The sequence below is a fragment of the Halictus rubicundus genome, chromosome 15, assembly GCF_050948215.1.
Source record: "Halictus rubicundus isolate RS-2024b chromosome 15, iyHalRubi1_principal, whole genome shotgun sequence".
Lineage (NCBI taxonomy): Eukaryota > Metazoa > Arthropoda > Insecta > Hymenoptera > Halictidae > Halictus > Halictus rubicundus.
Genome location: NC_135163.1, coordinates 4,421,643 through 4,441,904, shown reverse-complemented (window position 1 = coordinate 4,441,904; position 20,262 = coordinate 4,421,643). Strand labels below are relative to the sequence as shown.

Below are 20,262 nucleotides of genomic sequence, written 5' to 3'. Positions count from 1 at the left end.
AGCCAGAGAATGTGAAGCTGATCTGCAGAAGTTGAATATAATGCTATTCATAGTCGTTTAATATTAATCTTTCTTTTTCGAACCTTATTAATCATTGAAGAATCCATGTCACGATTTCTGATTTAATAAAAGAAATTCTAAAAACTTTGATAAAAACGTTCATCATTAGGAAAATTATTATCATTGCAACGTTTTTTATCGCAAAAAACTTTTTTACAATTCGGTAGAATTTCATAACATAACGATATTTTAATGGATTCTACAATGTGTGAACAATTATATATATATATATATAAGTATATCGAATCATTCTATGTTGTTCAGCAATATTAATGTAAATAGGAGAACATGGCCATGCGTTTTCTAAATAATAAGCTTTAAGTTAAAAACGACTTGTTATTCTGAAATCCCATTTCTTTCTGTATACCATAAGCTGCTAGAAAAAATTGATTTCATAATATTAGATAGATATGGGATTACAGAATTACTGATTGCTAAAAGTATAAAAAAAGAACACAAAACATTCTTATCTTATATTTTAAAATATAGTTTATGTGTTATAATGTCTATCCTCCCATTGACAATATGTTTTAAAATATATTATTGTTAGAAGTTAAAAAAAAGACAATTTAAATATTTTTTAAAATGCCTGTTCCCATGTATGTCTGCCGCGTGTATTACCACCATTGTATAAATTAAGCCAACTTATCTTTCAGCAATTTATTGAATAAATTTTCTTTATTAGATAAAAAGAGTATTCATTTATACTAATTTATATTAATTTCTTATACTTTTTAAAAATACAATAACATGTATACTTATGTATACAGAATAATTACTTACAATTGCGTGATTTTTAAGCTAAATTAATACAAGAATTAGGAGAAAAGGATTCATCCCAAGATTAGGCTTTAGCGTTTTAAATATCTCGTACATACGTACTCTTAAATGTTGTAAAACACATTGAGATTGAAATAATACTAAGTTGACAAAATACAAACTGTACAGGACGAGCAGTATCGAGAACTTCTATTTAAAGATAACGAGTTCCATTGTAAATTAAAGTGGGTCAAATATATTGTTTATGAATTCATATGCACTATTTCTGGTGCGCAATTATGTATTTTTCGAAATTATTGATCCAAAAGTTTGAAATATTTGATATAATATACATATTATACAAATTAAACGAAAGTTGATGAAATTTGATTCGGTTAATATTTTTGTGACGTACTGTATATACATAGACGCGTGAACATCGATGGCGTTATATTTGATTAATAATTATTGCTTCGAATCGTATAGTTTTCTGCTACTGACGGTGTACCAAACAATGCATGATAACGCTCGTGCAAAACGTGCCAATATTGTTTACATTAAGAAATCGAGCTGTAAACACGAAAAAGTGCGTTCAGCGTTCCCTGTCGTGAGCGGAATCGTTGAGAAGGTATTTGGTTTTGTGCATCAATATGGCGGCGAATCTTGAGGAAGAGCAAAGTTTAAGAGAGTGCGAGGAATACGTGCAAAGACACAATATTCAACAAGTTTTGAAAGACTGTATAGTGCAACTGTGCGTGGGTCGCCCTGAAAATCCCATATCTTTCTTAAGGGAGTATTTTCAAAAACTAGAACGGGTACGTATTGAATCGCAACGCCTGAAAATAACCTCGGATTTCATTTTGTCTGTTCGTTTGACTTCTGCTAGACGATTAAGCATTTATCAGTTCATTCGGTGAACAATGCAGTCTTCCAACAATTGGATGGAAGAGCAACAAACCACGTACAATGTAAATTTTATCTATTCCGTATACAAATACTCATGTATATACAAACAGACTTCAGTATCATACTATACGCATACGTAGAGTTTGACAAGTGTGAGTAATATACAGTGGGTAAAAAAGTTTTACACCGACGAATGTTACTTTCGATTACTATGACGGTTTTTAATATATTATTATATTCATAAATCAAAGACGATTTCCGGTAGATTATTTAGTGAAAAAATCATTTTTATAATAAAATATGACTTTATTGGAGTCATTATTGATATAGTAACTCTAGTATAATAATATTATCATTCAAAAGTAGCTGATGTCAGTGCAAAAGCATTGAAGATTTTTTGATCGGTATACATAAATCGTAAAATCTTCACTGATTTACACGAATTCTAGTATTTTATTTATTTATTAAAACATAGTCTATCCTTACTCGGTTTGCCTATTACATTATTTTAGTACAATAAAAAAAGCTTCAAAACATCCTATGCTAACTTATTGTACTCTAATACAGTGATAGGCACGGTAGGGGCCCCTCAAACCCCTGCTTCTCCCACCAACCCCCACGGCAATGGCGCTTACTGGAAGGGGGCAGGGGACGCTAATATATTCTTTCTCAAAATCAACATAAACGAAAAATATCAAATTTTTAACAATCCAAAATTATCGACCGACATCTAGTACAATGTGCTTAGTAAGACAAATGCTCTAGTAGAAAATGTTCGGTATTCCAAATACTGCAATGAAAAGTTCTGTATAAAACAACCCCCTAATCTTTTTCTGACTAAACGATTAGTAGTTTAGAGTAAACCCTCTAAAGGGTTTTGTTTCTTTTCGCTTGTAAACACGACACATTGAGTACAGATATTAAATTCATGCGTCATTGCATCCTTATTTTTCATCCGAACTGTATAACTCCGACCTTGACAAGATTTTCATATCTTCGAAAACAACGGAGAGATTTAGGTGGCCCCTTTCTCGCAGTCTAGACGGTTGAGAGCGAATGATCGATACCATTTGCCATTTTCCAGCAAACCACGCGAATCGCAGCACACGAGAGTCGGATTTAAATCTTGAGAAATCAGGGGCACGCCATAACGTACGGTCAAGGGTTCCCTCAGTACGCGCGATATACAGGATGTTCATAATAATGATTAATCTGTTAACTACTGAACACGAGTCATCTCATCGTTTGAATATATCTGCGTACTATCGTTCGACCATTTTTTCATTTTCCTACGGAAACCTCGAAAAATTCTTTGTCTAATTCTATCGCAGCATCTGTCCTACTTTATTCATTCCTGATTCTGTTTACACCGACGTTTGACGGCTAGGAATCATCTGGTCACCAGATGATACCGGAGTATAACTTTACCTATGGTTATCTTTCATCTAATGATCGCGAAAACTTAAGAAAACCACGGAGACCGTCACGACGAGCACTGTGTGTATAGGGCACGCTCTAAATATAGAAGTACGCTCGAAATATAACGAGGCGCGCAACCTTAGCCAACAGCCACGAAAGTCCGTGTGTAACGCGTTCCGTCGAGTCGTCCTCGAAACATGTGCAAACGGGACGTGCTGCGACGGAAATTTTCGACAACATCGGAAGCACATTCCATCCCGACGTTCGGTTCCGTATCTGTCTTAGTTGTCGATCGATTCGATTGGTAACGTCGCAGAAGTATCTCAGTTTGCGTTTTCGCGGTACTCACGAAATTCTATATACACTATAAGATCTAAAGTATATCCTTGACGTTCTTATTTTTATAAGACAACACAAAATTTACGTTCCCCCACGCGATATGAAATGTCGGATTTCTAGTCATTCCTTGACAAGCTCTATTTCTTCTAAAGTTTGTACTACACTTTGTTAATTACCATTATTGATTCATTTTGGCAACATTTTTACACAAGTTTTATATAATGATATCAACTAAACAAATAAGAGCGATTTTATAGGATAGACGCGTGCCTACATTTGCATTTTGAAAATTAAGAAAATACATTTGAAAATTTGCAATATGAAATGTCGGATTTTTAATCATTCCTTGACAAGCTCTATTATTTCTTCTAAAGTTTGTACTACTCTTCATTAATTACCATTATCGATTTATTTTGGCAACATTTTTACAGAAGTCTTATATAATGATATCAACTAAACAAATAAGAGCGATTTTATAGGATAGACGCGTGCCTACATTTGAATTTTGAAAATTAAGAAAATACATTTGAAATACATTTGAAAATTTAGAAAATAATGTATTAACAATAAAAACGCTTAATACCAAAAGGAAGCTCGGAAATTTTCTTTTACGCGACCAGAGGTGACTTATTCATAATTATAGCCATTAATTGTAAACTCTTAAAAATTATGAAATGTTTAGTGGAAAAATTGTAGATAAATGGTATAAACAAAAATCATACCTCTTTGGCGGAACCCATCCTCCTTGTTGCCGAAATTGAAAGAACGTAATGGTAATTGCGGAGAACGAAAAATACCGGTTGTTTATGTGGACACCTTAGTGCGTATAAGTACGACTGAAAGGAATCAGATGCGATCGATGTATATGACTGAAAGTGGAAAGGTTGTTTTGTTTTTTTTTTTTCGGTGATTTGCAATCGCGCTTATTGTTTCCCTTCCACGACATCAGGCGACCCTCCCCACCCTCTGACATCACGCAGAGAGCGCCGTGCCGCGAAAGATCGTTGTCGTATTAATCGAATTTGGCGAGGCCTTAGAAAATTCCGAAGCGCCGCGACGCGAGACGTCGCGATCAGACACGTTCGTCCTCTCGCGCGCGGCTCGTGCTGTCGGTTAGTTCCGTCCTCCGTAACTTTTCACACGGAAAAACTTCGTTCCCCGTAACTTCCGCCATCGAAATTCCGGAGTGTGTTTGTGTTTGTGTGTGTATGTGTGTGTGTGTGACGTGCTGCCAGTGAAGGATATATTTGATAGAAAATCATTTCGCATCGGCGCGTCGTATTTGGATAAATAATGGACGAGGTATGACCGTGGATCTTATTATTATTATCGACAATAAGGGTCCGCGATCCGGAGATTTCTTTACTTTATTTCGATTACGAAACTTGATTGGAATATTTTCGAGATTTTCTTTCTCGGTTGATTCTTTTAATAGATCGCACCGCTAAGGTCAGCGGAATTGTAGTTTCGTCTTATTACGTGGGCTCTGAAAGTTTCGCGTTTGATTGAAAAATCCTTGCCGGTGCTGCGGTATGGGTTACTCAATTACTGTGGGGATGAGATATTAAATTTTTTCCAAGTAAAATCAGTTAATGTTGTACATCTCTTTTTTAATATTCATTATGCTTTGAGAATAATTAATATAAGCTCAATAATGGGCACCATCACGGTAATCGTGTCGTTTAACCTAGTATTTTCATTCGAACGAAAAGAAATATTTTCGATTCACTTTCAAATAGGTGTAAGATCTTTATTCGGGATCCGTGGTATATTTACGTAGCTTGTTGGTTTTTCGAATTTATCTTCGGCAGAAAGAATTTCGTAACGTCTGACGAGTTTCGAAAGACCGCGCGGACGAAAAAAAGCTGCAAATATTTCGATTATTAGATGGATCGTATAATAATTTGACAAGAAATCTTGTCGTTGTTTTTTAACCCAATTGGCTAAGAGTACAATACTGTGCCACCACGTGCTAAGACCATTGACCGACTAGTCTTGACACTGTCCTTTTAATTCGATGCTATTGTTAGAGTTTAGTTCGACTGTTCGTCACGAGATAGTGTTATTTTAACGTTTCCGTATATGCACATACAGGGTGTACGGCCGCGCGCGTGACTTTTGATTCACCGATTCGTCGAATTAAACGGTAGAACGAGAACTATTATTTTTACAGTGTTTATTATCTTCTGAACAATCCTAAAAAATCCTTTTTTCCTCGCATACGATTCACGGATTCACTTATTTTCTGTCTCAGATACCTCAAAATCCTTTATATCTCCGCCATTATTTTTCTATGACGTAACTGCCTAAAATGTGAAATTATGAATTAAATACGACTATTAAAGTGTAAAACGGAAACGAGTGAAAACTCGCGAGGATTTTTTGTGGAACTATTTTTGAATATCGTAGGACAAGGGACCCAATTACTGCGCTTATATTAATTATACTTTTCTTAAAATATTAAAAAATAGATATATTAACTGATTTTAAGGAAATAATTGACTCTCTCTTTTTTAATATTCCTTATGCTTTAAAAATAAGTATAATTAACATAGGCACAGTAATTGGGTCCCTACGGGGGTTAAAATAGCGAATGTCCGGGACACAATCTCAATGGGGGTGTTGCGTGGGGATATTGTAATTAGCGGGAATTTCGTCGTGTATTATTGAACGGGATTAATATTATTAATGTAGCCCCATGGACGTAGTTCCTTCACATGTAAGAATGTAATGATCGATGCAGAGGGGTGGTATCGAGCAGCTAAAGAACGTCTTATCCCGCGATCGCTGTTTGTCGTGAAAACGTTGGCCATGTAAGACTTTCGCTTGGAATGGAACGAAGCTGATCGAAACAATGGAAGCGAAACGAAAGATTTCTCGAGCCGCGTGGAACTGCATGGCGATCGTTTCGATGTTTTTTACGAAGGCGTTTGCCACACGAGACACCGTTCATCCGTGAAAACGCCAAGTGACCTATGGCATTATTTGCCAACCTTCTTCAGCCATACTCGTCGTTCGTACGCCGTGTAACATTTTCTCCGCGAGCTTGTATAATTTTACAACGGGCGTTGTCGAACTTCCGTGACGACAGGAAGTGGTTATCGAACAGATTGAATAGATCATTTTCACTTCCCGTTGTCCCCTCCGCGAATGTACCGAAACGATCCATAATCCATAAACAAATGAAGTGGGAAGATTCGATCATTCGTCATTCGTCATTTATTTCTGTTCTTCGATTGCTCTTTAGTGTTATAATTTAGAATCTCACGGACTTACGAAACTGAATTCTCCTCCTTTTTACTTCAAGGTTACTTTGAGATCATCTTCGCGAAAGAGGAATCCCTACACCCGTCTCGTCTGACACTTGAGACATCCTGTATACTCAGGAAATTTCAAGAAGCATGTGATTTCATTAGGGGAAGGGCGCGTAGTTACTTCGCGCATGTGTAAACAAAATTGACTTATAAAAGCGTGTTCTCTCTCTCTCTCTCTCTCTCTCTCTCTCTCTCTCTCCTTCTTTTCGTATCGGGGCTCCTGTCGTGGTCGTTTTTGCTTAGAAAAAATCAAATGAAAAAAACGATATTGATCTTGTGTGTGTATGATCATGGTTAGCGTGCTACAAAACAACTAGGACGACTCTATCGCGACGTTGCTGCAACCGAGTAGAACGATATAAGATATAGGGTAAGGGATCCAATTACTGTGCCTATATTAATTAGACTTGCTTTTAAAGCATAATAAGTATTAAAAGGAGATATATAATATTAGCTGATTTGAATGAAACAAATTTAATATCCGTTATGATTTAAAAATAAGTATAATTAGTATAGGCACAGTAAGTGGGTCCCTCACCCTAAGCAACAAGAAAATTTCGATTCATTTAAACAAAGGGCTAAAGAATGATTTAGCTTGCTGTATAGCAAGAATCAACTAGTTAATTTCCACTACGTTTTTAGGAACAGGCCCACGATGCCAAGCAACAGATCGCGACCAGTCCAGAGGACACGGAGGACATACCCGCGGGACAGCAAGGTCCTCAAGTACCAAGGCGCAGAGGTGGCATCTCAGCGGAGCCGGTCTCCGAGGAGGATGCCACCAGCTATGTCAAGAAGGTCGTGACTAAGGATTACAAGACGATGGCTGCTCTGAGCAAGGCCATCGCCAAGAATGTTCTTTTCGCTCATTTAGATGAGAACGAACGTTCCGACATATTCGACGCTATGTTTCCAGTCACGTTCTTGCTCGGCGAGGCAATTATTCGGCAGGGTAATTATTTCTTCACTCAACGGAATTTCCCTGTTGTTAATTAACGAATTTTTATGAATTTATTTCAATCGGACTATCGAACTGATCTTCTTAACACTAGGTTTACTGAGCATTAAAAGTGAGCATTTTACATTACTTTATAAAAATAAGAAGAATGTGTTTATCCAAGTTTTCAGGCATTTTTTACATAATATATACCTAAGGAAATAAGTTTGTTGAGTAATTCCACGTAGATGGATCTTCACAATCTCAATAATCGTAAATTAAAAGTATTAGAACCCGTCATTTTGACGGGTCCCGTAAACCTACTGTTAAAATAATAGGGACATTTTGTCGCACTATTGAAGTGACTAAACAAATCTGTTCTCTTTTCGAATCTTTTTCGAATTCTAGTATCGAACTTGTTGTTTCGGAAATTGTAGGGGTCATAAAACCCTTGGCCTTCGCGTCACTGTTGCACGGTCGAACGTTCGAGGGTTAATTACTCGCTGGTTAGCGTAAAGGTTAAGTGGTTCCGTCAAAGGATTCACTTAAGTGTCTGGCTATTTATGACGTACCGCTTTATATACAATAGAATTTTGTTGAAACGATTAAGCACGGTAATTTAACTTGAAATTGTGTTACACCTGATTAGGGGACGAGGGCGACAATTTCTACGTGATCGATCAAGGGGAAGTCGAAATATTCGTTAACGGAGAGCTGGCCACTACGATCGGGGAAGGCGGAACTTTTGGCGAATTGGCGCTAATTTACGGCACACCGCGTGCAGCGACTGTACGAGCGAAAACGGACGTCAAGTTGTGGGGCATCGACAGAGATTCTTACCGGAGAATCCTCATGGGCTCCACCATAAGAAAGCGAAAGATGTACGAAGAGTTTCTCTCTAGAGTGTCTATTTTAGGTGAGTCTGAACAGCGAGGTAGTAAACACAACGGGATTATAAGCAAAAAAAGAAGCGCAGCCCCCTCCTGCGAGTAACTAGATCAACTAGGATTTTTCACCGAGGACCATCTTCGGCATTTGTTTTTGTAGCCTGTTTCAATTTGATCCGACGCTATATCCGTTACCTCCAATTACATATTGTGGACGATATCGCTTATAAATAGATTGCATAATGACTGGTCTATGTTTAGAGTCTCTGGATAAGTGGGAACGGTTGACTGTAGCCGATGCTTTGGAACCGGTAGCATTTGACGACGGCGAGACGATAGTTCGACAGGGTGAACCCGGCGAGGACTTTTATATAATTGTAGAGGGCACAGCTGTAGTCCTTCAACAGCGTTCGGAGAACGAGGAACCGGCGGAAGTGGGTCGCTTAGGGCCGTCCGATTACTTCGGTAGGCGTGGAGATGATCTCGGGCGGGCGAAATGTATCTTGTATTTGTAACGGAACGTTACGTTTAACCCTGTTATTAATTTCAGGCGAGATTGCATTGTTGTTGGACAGGCCAAGGGCTGCGACGGTTGTGGCTCGTGGCCCCTTGAAATGTGTAAAACTGGATAGGGCAAGGTTCGAGAGAGTTCTGGGCCCCTGTGCAGATATCCTGAAACGCAACATTACCCAGTATAACAGTTTCGTGTCTTTGTCCGTATAAATTGCTGTCCGAGTGTCAGTCGCCCTGATTTTCTTCGTGGAACTACACGGTTTCACTATACTGTTAACATTTTTTTATTTAAGTAATATGTAAGTAACAGCTAGACCGCGGATGTTCATGCGAGTTTACATTTTTCTAGATCAGTTTAGCAGAACGGCGATTAAATCAATTTATTCCCCTCGGCGAAAGAATCAATTAAGGTTGAGAGTAAAATGAAAATTTTATCGGACTCCGGAAGTTTTTCTTATTTTGTTTTGCTTTCTAAATTGGTATACGCTGCAAATTCATGAACCTCTGTAGTCTAGTAACAACTATATTACGTCAGCCAATGCGCGCGTCAAGAATTATGGTATACGTTTTACCGTCTTTTGAATGTTATCCGTGTTATCGTCGGTTGTGTTCTCGTTAATGTCTTACTTTGGAGACACCGGGGGTTTTTGATTCGTTCATAACGAAAAAGTTTGAAGTTTGTTCAGACTGATTCTTTTATCGATGCTCCAACGTAAAATGGAGGTTGATTATTTGTTCAAAAGTCAAATCGATTTTGCCACGCCGTTGCTCAGCACCGTAACAAACGTTTGACGTATCGTTACTCTTTCTGTAACGCAAGCGCAATTGTTATTTATCCTGTTGGTACATTGGTTAAACCGGTACACGCTAATACCCTTTGAAAGACGGTGATAGTATATGTATATGAAATTCCGATTTACATAAATTAAACGATTAGAAATACCGCGACACGTAACGTTATCACGCACTTTGTAACTCGCAACACGTCGCTATACGACCTTGATCTTTGTCTTTTACACGAACTTTTCTTGAAAGTATTATGAACCAATTCACGGGAGCTCGAGAAGTTTGGTAAATCGCGTGTTTATTTTACGAAATATTTATGTTCGGAGGAACGATGCAAAGAAGTAATTTTATCATGTTATTACAAAGTATTCGGAATTCGAAATTCTGTACCTTCAATTTCTTTGTTATGACAGTATTTAATTTGTGTTATTTATTGTGTTAAATTCTATTGAAGCGAACTTGATCGTTCTGTAAGAATGTTTGGAATATATATAATTATTATATGCATTTCATGATGTAGCGATCAATTCGTGCACGTATATGTGTATGATTTAGGAAGAAAAAAAATATAAAAAGAAAAATATATTAAACCTGAATACATGTTTGTATAATATTGAATCTGAATGGCAGCAGCTCTAATGTAGCTTCGCACAAGTTTATCGATAATTTTTTTTAGATCTGCACAATGAATGAACGAAGAAAGTAAGGATGGTCCTTTTAGAAGCTACGTATACATCAACTACTGTTAGTAAAAATTGCATTGTGCTACTTGTGCAATTATTATTCAGTTAGAACTGTATCAAGTCTAATTATTAAAAACCGTAAACGATTATATGATTTCTACAAGTGGTTTCTGGATAATGTTTTTTAATTCTCAACTGCATAATAACATACTAAATCAATATTCCTATTTCATGTACTAACTTCTAACATTTTTAATCTATTAAGCAGAAGATTCGAACCGAAGAGTTTTCCTCTTTATCATCTTGACTGCCATGTGTTCACATATTATAATTTAATTTTGCGTAATCGGCTGTGCTTTATTAACGCTGTATACATTTAATCAACATCATTCTATTAGAACGGCGAATCAGAAAATTAATCACGCTGAAGGATCAAACACTTTTTACGGACTATCACGAATACACTATCGAATTAGTAAAGTAATATCTAATCTAACGAATATAGAAATAACTTCGCCAGTGCTCTTCCCTATGATGTTCAGGTCACGAAGGAAGTTCAAATTACAACATAATAAAACGTTTTATTTCAATTTACAACAGATGCCCTGTAAATCCGTTAGGTGCCAGTGTATAATGCATTAAAAAGTAATATAATATCCGAAAAATTAAATAATTTATTATGCACAGTACCCATACTCGAATGCGATCGTACAGTGTAAATTGTCCCTTTTTTTCTTTTCTTCTCCGAATTACGATGCTATACCCGGTGTGGTTCCGAACGGGTAGAAGAACCGAGAGAACATTCTCGAGAACCGAGAGAACATTCTCGAGAACCGAGAATCGATAGCAGAGATTTAATCAAAGGAGAAGAAAAAATATTGTCCTGCGATAAACACTTAAAAAGATAAAAATAAATCACTTATATCACACGCGATTGGCGAGTCGACGCCAAATAGATTTTGTCCCGATTAAAAGTTCCTAGCCGTCAATCATTGAACACGATACGCCAACTGCATCCACAGAGTCAATGCCTTATATCGTATCCACAATAAAGGCACAACCCGTTGGTCTCCAAGTCGAAGATGTCTTCCTTCTCTTCTTCGTTATTTTCACACAGCTGGCCGGTCTCCTTTCGGGCTCCTCGATCTCTTCCACAAAAAAAAAAAAACAACGCCTCGACACTCGTCATCCATCCATGGGCAGCGTGGCGTTCTTCATCCCCGTGTACGAATCGTGTTCTGTCGAATCCTTTTTTACTTCTTTCATCCATAGAATCTCAAAGCTCCCCGGTCGAGGTTAACCGTGAAGCATTTTCAATCGAGCGAAAGGATTGGCAACCAGGTTTAAAAAATTCCGGTTCCGTCGTGGGCAACGTTTAAAAAGACGTTTACACAATTTATCAGAGACGACAAGCGAAAAACACGCAACGATCAACGAACGGGAGGGACCTTGGCTGTTATCGAAAAAGTCGAAGCTTGTTGACCCGACGAGACTTTCTTTTTTTCCCCCGAAAGACGATTCGTTGTTTTTATTTTTTTTTTTGCATTTTCGTATTTGCTACGAGCCCCGGCTTCATACCGAGTTCGGATTGAGGTAGTTGAGGATGATCGGGAACCAATCATCCCTGATCCTTTGTACAATTTGTTCGAACCCACGGAACATCTTCGCCTCGAGGTTACATGTTACGGTGGGTCGAGGATTTGAGATTTGTATTATGTACAGATTTATCGTGGGAGGGATTCTCGTATAGAAGATTGTTGTTCGACCGATTGATGTCGATCAACGAAGAACAATGATCACAAAGAGAACTGCGAGAAGAATCATCGTAACCAGGGCGACGTGCATATGGGGCACATGCACGAGGAGCAGTTTTGCGCCTACCAGTGTGCACGACGAGGAATAATCGATTTGTTTATGCGGCTTCCACGAGAAACTAGAGGATTGATGTTGCTTTTACCAAGCACCTAGAGAACCACTGCTTGTCTTGCAGTCGATTAGCTGTTGTTCAGGATCAGCATAAACGAACCCGAATTCATTGACAAATTCATAAAACTTGTCCAAAGATTCAAAGGCCAATTCTGCCACGACGAAATCAACCGCCAAATTTTGCCGGTAGCTAAACAGCAGAAGAAATGTATCATTAGACAAGTGTGCGTGAACGGTGTGTACATTAGAAAATTATAGTAGTGATAAATAGCAAATGAACATATATATGTACATATAAAATTAATTATTTTTTCAGCTACGATGTCCTGTAACAGAAATCTGTGTATGATTATACGTGATTAAAAAAAAAATTGTTCACTCTTCCAACCTCTTCTCCGCACAACGATATACACCTGTATAAATTTAAAAAGTTGACAATTTTCAAAAATGAACTATGACGATGACAAATATATTTCCAATGGAAGTATGGAAACATATTTCATAACTATGAGCTACTAGTACGTTTAATTTACTCGTATCTAGGAAGCAAAACAATTTATGGTTTTATGAATGTTACTCAACTACCACACCAATCCAAATCAAATTAGTTTAATTGTAAAAAAAAAAGGAGTTTCAAATGTGTCATTATGCTAGGCGATGTAAAATATTAAAAAAAGAAAAGAGAAAAAGAAAAGCGATACAGATAATTTTAAGACAATGTAAAAAAGAAGTTTATAAAATGTGATTTAGAAAAGGAGATCGTTTACCATTAATGATATTAATGGTTGTAGAGTACCGTCAAATACTGTTTGAAGATGCTTCAACAAGTATAAATGGATAAAGGTTAACAAAAGGTTTAGTACGTACGACTTTAGCATGCACTTCAATGCATTCTTGCGTTCTCTTGCAACAAACCAGTCCATCAGGAAGGCTGCCATTCTTGGAGCGATGGCGTACAGTTTGAAGAAGGCATGGAAGTTGCCTAACCACCAAGCCGAACGCACTTTCAGTGCATGTTTTATGCACTCGTCGTTTTTGTCTTCCTTAGATAAAGCGGCTAAAATTGTTGTTAAATCTGTAAGAGAAAATATCATTAATTGCCTTTTCTGGATAAGTTCCAGGTATTTTTACAGATGAGATCCAATACATTCAGTACCCATCACTGTTACTTAACACTAACCGTACCACGATCGGTTTCACACTTTTTAGTTTTTCATTATTGAAATTATAAAGATGCTTCCAGTACACTATTTATGTTGTGGTGAGTATGAACATTTTTAGTTGCAAAGAACGTAACAAGATGTGTAAATAATATATATCCTGCATCTCATCTGAAAGATTTCTGAGCGAGTTTGTTACCTTGGGAATTTTTTGTGAAAATATAATACAGTATTCGGTATGCGATAAATTCGCACCGATTTTCTCCGCCGACATCTTGATACAGCATCCTTAGCTGTGTCTGACATTGATTGAACTCTTCATGATCGCCTTTTTCTAAAGCTACACGGGCATGCGTTTCATACACATGGACTGTAAATGCATCTCGGATACCTTGGACGGTAAGATCTTGCCGAATGGATTTAAGTTGATCACAAGCATATCTATAGTCTTGTTCAGCCACCCAACGTTTCTTGACATGTGCCAAAGAATTTTGGAGTACACTTACCGGACGTACAGCGGAGGGAGCTGGAGCCTGTAACGTGCAAATAATATATATTTAATAATAAGTGGAAATGAGGTAACCTTTAGAGGTGTGCGAGAACCCGAAAATGTCATTGTCGAAATTCCCGTTTCGCACAACTCTAGTAATCTCATTAGCAGGAATAGAATCTTACAGATGTCAGCCGCAAATATGGCTTTTCTATATCCTTGCATGTGCCAACAATGTGAAGACCAGTTAAGTCAAACTCTGCCGAGGAATCATCTTTAACACCGTTGCTGACGGTCCTGGAAATACTGTCGTTGAATCTTGCAGCGCGTTGTTGCAGTTTCTCCTTGGATCCTAGTTCCTCGGTGTTGCCTGTAGCTAAACCAAACTCTGAATAGAAATGTGATTTCATCTGTTTAGTCTTCTTTGTTTTCTTGCTGCTGTGATTTTGTTTGCTTTTATTGGATTTTTTCGTCTTTAACGACTTATAGTCGTGTTCCCGGTCGCTAACGTTGGACGACGACGATGTGCTACGTCTGTACTTTCGGGATGGCGGGCTACGTGTGTTGGAACGCGATCTCGACTTCGATCTGGACCTCGACCTTGATCTTGACTTCGATCTGGATCTTGATCTTGATCTAGATCTAGTCCGCGACCTTGATCTCGATCGTTTGTGACTGACAGAGAGACGCGCACCAAGCCGAGCCCCAAGAGAAGTAGAGAGGCCTGGCTTGCGCAAGCCTCCCTGTGCAGTGATCAGCGGATTTGCTATATTGTTCAACTTTAATGCCGGTTTTTGAGGTTTGATCGTCATGGTCATGCGTTCACTGTGGATGCTAGGTAATGGCTCTTGGTCCCAATCCTTCACCCATAGCGAGCCATCGTTTGCCGCGCGTGTAATCTTGCCCTTTAATATAATCTCGACTTGATCCTTGTCCACGGCCGTTTTGCACTTTTCGTAGCATCTGTTCACGTAGTTCTTCAAACTGTCAGGCCAATCTCCGACTGGGCTGGGGGTTGTCATAGTAGAGGGAGTACCTATCGCTGGAGTACCAGCACTAGGAGTTGTGTTAACGGTAGTAGTAGTAGTAGCAGGTGTAGAAGTGGGAGCAGGGGATTCTTCAGTCGGTGGAGGAGGAGCTGCTACTTCACGCTGTGCCGGGGGTAGGGGTGGTAGTTCTGTCTTCAAATTTGGACCCGGTACAAAAGTAGTAGTGGGACTGTTCGCCTGAAAGCTATTGTTGAATTGTGCCGCTAAGTTTTTGTTCCGCTTACGTTTTTTCTTCGCAGCCCCGCTATTGCTGGACGGAGTGAATGTCATGCCGTTCTTCTTGTTTTGTACGTTGAAACGAATTTGATTGTTGTATTCTAAAATCAAGAACGAACAGTAGTTAAATATTTGTTAGGGTAACTCAAGAATATTTTCTTACGTGTCGGAGAAAACTTACGAGACATGTCACTGTGCATGCCATTCCAATTTCCATAAGGGAAAGAGTTGTACATATATGCTGGATGCGGCTGCATAGTTTGCTGCACTTGATTGTTGTGCTGCTGAGATTGCGGCACAGATGGAGGTGGTCCAGGTGGAAGAGGAGGCAGATCTGCCTCATCCTCCAAAGACATTGGTGTCCCAGGTACAGGAGGCTGTTGATGCAGTTGTTTTCCTTGATTGTTGCCCTGTTGCTGTGGTTGTTGTTGTTGCTGCTGCTGCTGTTGTTGCTGTTGTTGTTGTTGTTGCTGCTGCTGCTGTTGCATCTGCTGTGGATTAAAAGGTTGTCCATACCCAGGCATCATTGTATGATAATAATTAAATATTTGCCCCTGATGAGGTACACCTTGGTATCCAGGACCATACAATTGCCTGCAACAAAGAATGTAATAAATTAATATTTTCTCTTACAACAAATAAATTTTTAGAATTAATCTAGTTATCAATAAGTTCGATAAACAGCACAAAATGCGAATATATATTAGTTGAAAATGCGAATATATATTCATGCATTCTATATATTGCTCCAAAATTAGGTCAACCCCAGTATTTTTTTTTTAACTCATCAATAAATTTCCTAATATAGATTATATCTGTACACCCACATTTTTCTTCTCTCGAAACTTATTTATTTGAATAAGGGAAACGTTTTCGATTTATTTGAAAGCGAATACATGAATTTCGAACTTTCGTTCGTGTAACGTTCTTCGACGTTGCTCCGAACACACGTCTACGGGTGACTCATTCCACTCATTGTATAACGGGCGAGGATATTAGTATATAAAATTATTGTAAAAAATATTTACCCCGAATATGGAGGAAACATGTTGTGTATATTGTTTGGCGAAGGATATTGCCATGCCATGTTTGTTGCCATCAAGCCTACTCCGATTTGTGGCTGTTGCTGAAATGGCTGCTGTTTCTTCTGCGACGCTGTAGCCTCACCCTCTGACATACCGTGGAAAAAATGAGAATTGCTTAAACAATTTTACGCTTTACGTTTCACCGCCGTAAACACTGTTTGCATTACCACGAATCAGTCCAAGCAGAAGAGATTTTTTAAAACATATTCACGAATACAACAGTATTTTGTCGAATTGTAATGCGTTGGACAAACGACTGAGCTTCTCTGAACAAGATAAAATGGAGTCGATGAGTTATGCGATTCTTCATTCCTAGACGGCAGCATCGGCGAAATTCATATAGCTACCGGTGTCGTTGGCGCCTGTCGCGCCATCTATAACGTGTGCGTAATTAAATTAAAACGTTACTTGGTTTTGAGATAGTTGCATACTAATTCCTAAATTAGTTTTTACAGTTTCTAAGATTATTTGTAAGTTGTACAAAAAACACAGAAGAAGCAATAGCTCTACACCGAAAGCGCGGGAGTGCAAAAATAAACGAGGAATAACGGATTTTTGATATAACGCGTTAAGAGATTGATTTTCAAATTTATAGTAGTTCTATTGTGATTATTTTCTTTATTTCCGCTAAATTATTCGTACATATTTATTCTACAGAATATAATTACACATTCAATGTTAGTTTTAATCATGCTTTGAAATGCTTGTCTGTAATGGACAAAATTAGTTCTAATTTTGTTCAGAACGGATAAACTAGCTTGATAGAGAAATTTTTACTTTTCACGTACATATTTGTTTTAGATAATATCATTCCATGCCTTTTATCAAAGAATTGACAATTCTTCTTATTCCAAATTTAAATACTGCTTCTCCGAATATCAAGCATTTAGTTTTTTTATTTAATGGTAAATCGAAGAACTAGCGGGAATAAATTGTCATAGGCAGCTCTGTAACGGTTTTATTAAGAAGACATTACTAGTGCCCTCTTGCGGTTCTTCCCCGAACTTGCGACTCAACAAGTATGCACTGTTTGAAGAATAATGTGATCGAAGTTGTACAGATTTCGAAAGTTAATGCATTCTTTTCTTACGAAGCGAATCGGAACAGAATCGGTGATGTTTCATCGAGCGAGAATGAATCGGTAAGTAAACTATTCGCTGTTTATACGCGTGCATGTTCAAAACTAACGAAATTGTAATCACTCTTTTGCGCAAGTACATGTAAAACGAATTGTTACACGAAAATTGTGCGAAGTGTTGTTAAATATCCTAGTTGTTTACATTCTCGTACGCCTACACAACCCTTATATATAAGGGTCACATTCGATTAAAAAAGAAAAAACCAATGAGACAAGCATTTCATTATGCTTAACATACCATAAATGATCTATCGACCCAATATTCACAGTTAAGAAACATTCGAAGTGAAAGTGTGAACAAAATCGCGATTTATCAAAAAAAAAATGTTTACTGTTTGGTAATCATGGGTCTAGAATGTATGCTTGAAGCGAAGGCAGCGGCGGACCGTTAATTTTAGGGCTCAATTAACCCAAATTAACTCAGGTACCAAATATGTTTGGATAATTTATTTTTTGATCGCGAAGGGTCTCTTTTGACTGAACGGGGCCCTGGGCAGCGGCCCATAAAGGCAAATTAGGGTAAGGGACCCAATTACATTGGAGGTACCAGTTACCCCCAAGTAGAAAAACAATTGCAAAAGTGTGAATAATTTGAATAAGCTAGAAATAATTCATCAATATTCTGTAATTGTTTTAATCATTCTACTTTTTGCAGATTTCTGTTATGAATAAATAAAGCCCAGTGATAATCCACGTTTGTGCATAAAACAATTATCTCTCGAAAAAGGGGATAAATCTTCCATTAAGAAAAAAAAAAAAAATTGCATTTTACAACTGTACCGATGCACTTCTGTAAAAATTCGAATTGTTCGGCGATCGAGCTTGATGAACAACGAAAAATTGCATTATGCAATCCATTTTTTATCTGAAATAGAAACGGACAGAGGTGTATCTGGTGAAATAAATATTTCAAATACCGTTTAATATTTCAGATTTTATTTTGCTTAAAAAAGAAATAGTATTTTGAATAGAATATTTTTTGTTTGCAGATTTACTGTACACTTATTGCCACCTAATCGTCTGTTTAAACAATCGCTTTGACCGCGTCATCTGGGAGTCCACTGTAGACGATTAGTTAAACGAAATTAAGTGATTGGACGATTATTCAGGCGGGTTGTTTCGCTTGTTCGCAATCGCGAAGAATTTGTAAAGAACAATTGCCGATAGGTGTTATCCAACGCGGACAGGGTAAGGTCTGGGTAACGAAACACCTCGGTAGTTTTGCAACGAAATGGTAGAAATGGAATATGGGCTGGCGCGAGTGTAACACTATATTCACAGGATATCGAATGGAGTTGTAGGCAGTCCTACTGTTTTTTCAGACCGGAACTCGAGCGAAGATAGATTGGTAACATTTAAGCAGAATAGTAAACCTCTGGCGATCTGTTGCCTCTCCTTGATCCGTGATTTAGTGGATTGAATTTCGTTCGCCGGTCTCTCCAGCGTTTCTTTTTTCTTTTTCTTTTCTTTCTTGCGCCAAACAGAATTTCGTCGTGAAAACTGTACCGCCGTTTTTCTGATCTCTTTATCAGGACCGAAAGTTTTATCGCCGACCGCTAATGGGTCTCCGTGAATCTGAAAACGTTGCAGTTGCGTTCGGCTAATTTTACGATACGCTTTTTCAACGATAAGCCACATACGTGTTTTGCATCGTTTCTAAAGATCGAAAATATCTTTCCGAGCGAATTGGTTATGACGCAACAACGGTTCGTTCTTTCATGTTGTTTTGTAGATGAAATATCGGACAGTTAATCGATAGTTTCATATAAAGGCATGTTGTTTGCCTTGAACGAGTATCCGGACCTTCCCTTCAAAAATATTATTTAAAAAAAAAAGCCACAGAAATCGTACAGGCAACAATGCGAGAAAGTATCGGCCTAATGTTACGCTGTGCTTAGAAAGTAATTGAAGCGTCCGGAACAACTCGCACAGCTGGACGCAAACATTGAACTCCCCAAAGCGAACTGTGGTATCGTTTGTACATTATAGCACAGCAAAATGTACAGGGTGATTCAGCTAACTGTGCCACCTAAATAGGGACTTGTAACAGGAACTTAATTCCTACGGTAAAAAGGTGTACGGTGTTTAGTCGATACATGTCCAAAACACGGGTCTAGCCAGGGACATATATCGGCTAGAAGAGATACTACTCTTTGATCCACACCGAACGTAGAAAAGGACCCCTCACGGAGTATAGCCCGCGGCAGTGGGGTAGTTCTGGGACTTTTATCGGCTAGGCATTTTTGGGACAAATAATAAAATTTTCATTCTGTTCTATTACTTTTTGCCAGTACTTGCTTAATTGAATAAATCTATGAATCTTAATTTTATTTTTGAATTTTAATTTAAAAACGCTACGAACTTTCGCTTCAAGAATAGTTTACATACAATTTAGGTGGCACACTTGCGTAGCTCTTTCTAAAAGAAATGAACCGTCAAACAGGATTTTGATTGCATTCCGCGGATCACTGGACAGTTTAATCGATCTAAGAGATTTTTCCTTGACTTTGACATCTACGTGGTGCTGCATGAAAGTGAGAAATTGAACATCCGCAGGCCGTATGATACGCGGCTCTGTGTTCGAGTTGGTAATAT

The 20,262-nt window shown here is 38.0% G+C and overlaps 2 protein-coding genes across 4 annotated transcripts; one reads left to right on the top strand and one right to left on the bottom strand.

Moving 5' to 3' along the window:
- Positions 1-1,262: 1,262 nt before the first annotated feature.
- Pka-r1 (protein kinase, cAMP-dependent, regulatory subunit type 1) lies at positions 1,263-10,427 on the top strand. 2 transcript variants are annotated; one of them, XM_076800789.1, is made up of 5 exons: positions 1,263-1,634; positions 7,440-7,749; positions 8,384-8,650; positions 8,883-9,086; positions 9,172-10,427. In XM_076800789.1, exons 1-5 carry the CDS (start codon positions 1,470-1,472, stop codon positions 9,342-9,344), a joined length of 1,119 nt encoding a protein of 372 aa, XP_076656904.1. In that variant the 5' UTR covers positions 1,263-1,469; the 3' UTR covers positions 9,345-10,427. The 2 variants fall into 2 exon arrangements, with proteins under 2 accessions (XP_076656904.1, XP_076656905.1); XM_076800790.1 differs by lacking the exon at positions 1,263-1,634 and adding an exon at positions 4,507-4,785.
- Positions 10,428-12,125: 1,698 nt separating this feature from the next.
- On the bottom strand, positions 12,126-16,848 carry LOC143361414 (leukocyte receptor cluster member 8 homolog). Of its 2 annotated transcripts, XM_076800782.1 has the most exons (7): positions 16,697-16,848; positions 16,473-16,614; positions 15,626-16,038; positions 14,365-15,545; positions 13,889-14,222; positions 13,397-13,604; positions 12,126-12,719 (listed from the first exon to the last, which is right to left on the bottom strand). In XM_076800782.1, the coding sequence occupies exons 2-7, from the start codon at positions 16,541-16,543 to the stop codon at positions 12,557-12,559; spliced, it is 2,370 nt and encodes a 789-aa protein (XP_076656897.1). In that variant the 5' UTR covers positions 16,544-16,614; positions 16,697-16,848; the 3' UTR covers positions 12,126-12,556. The 2 variants fall into 2 exon arrangements, with proteins under 2 accessions (XP_076656897.1, XP_076656896.1); XM_076800781.1 differs by lacking the exon at positions 16,697-16,848 and having other exon boundaries at positions 16,473-16,621.
- Positions 16,849-20,262: the final 3,414 nt, after the last annotated feature.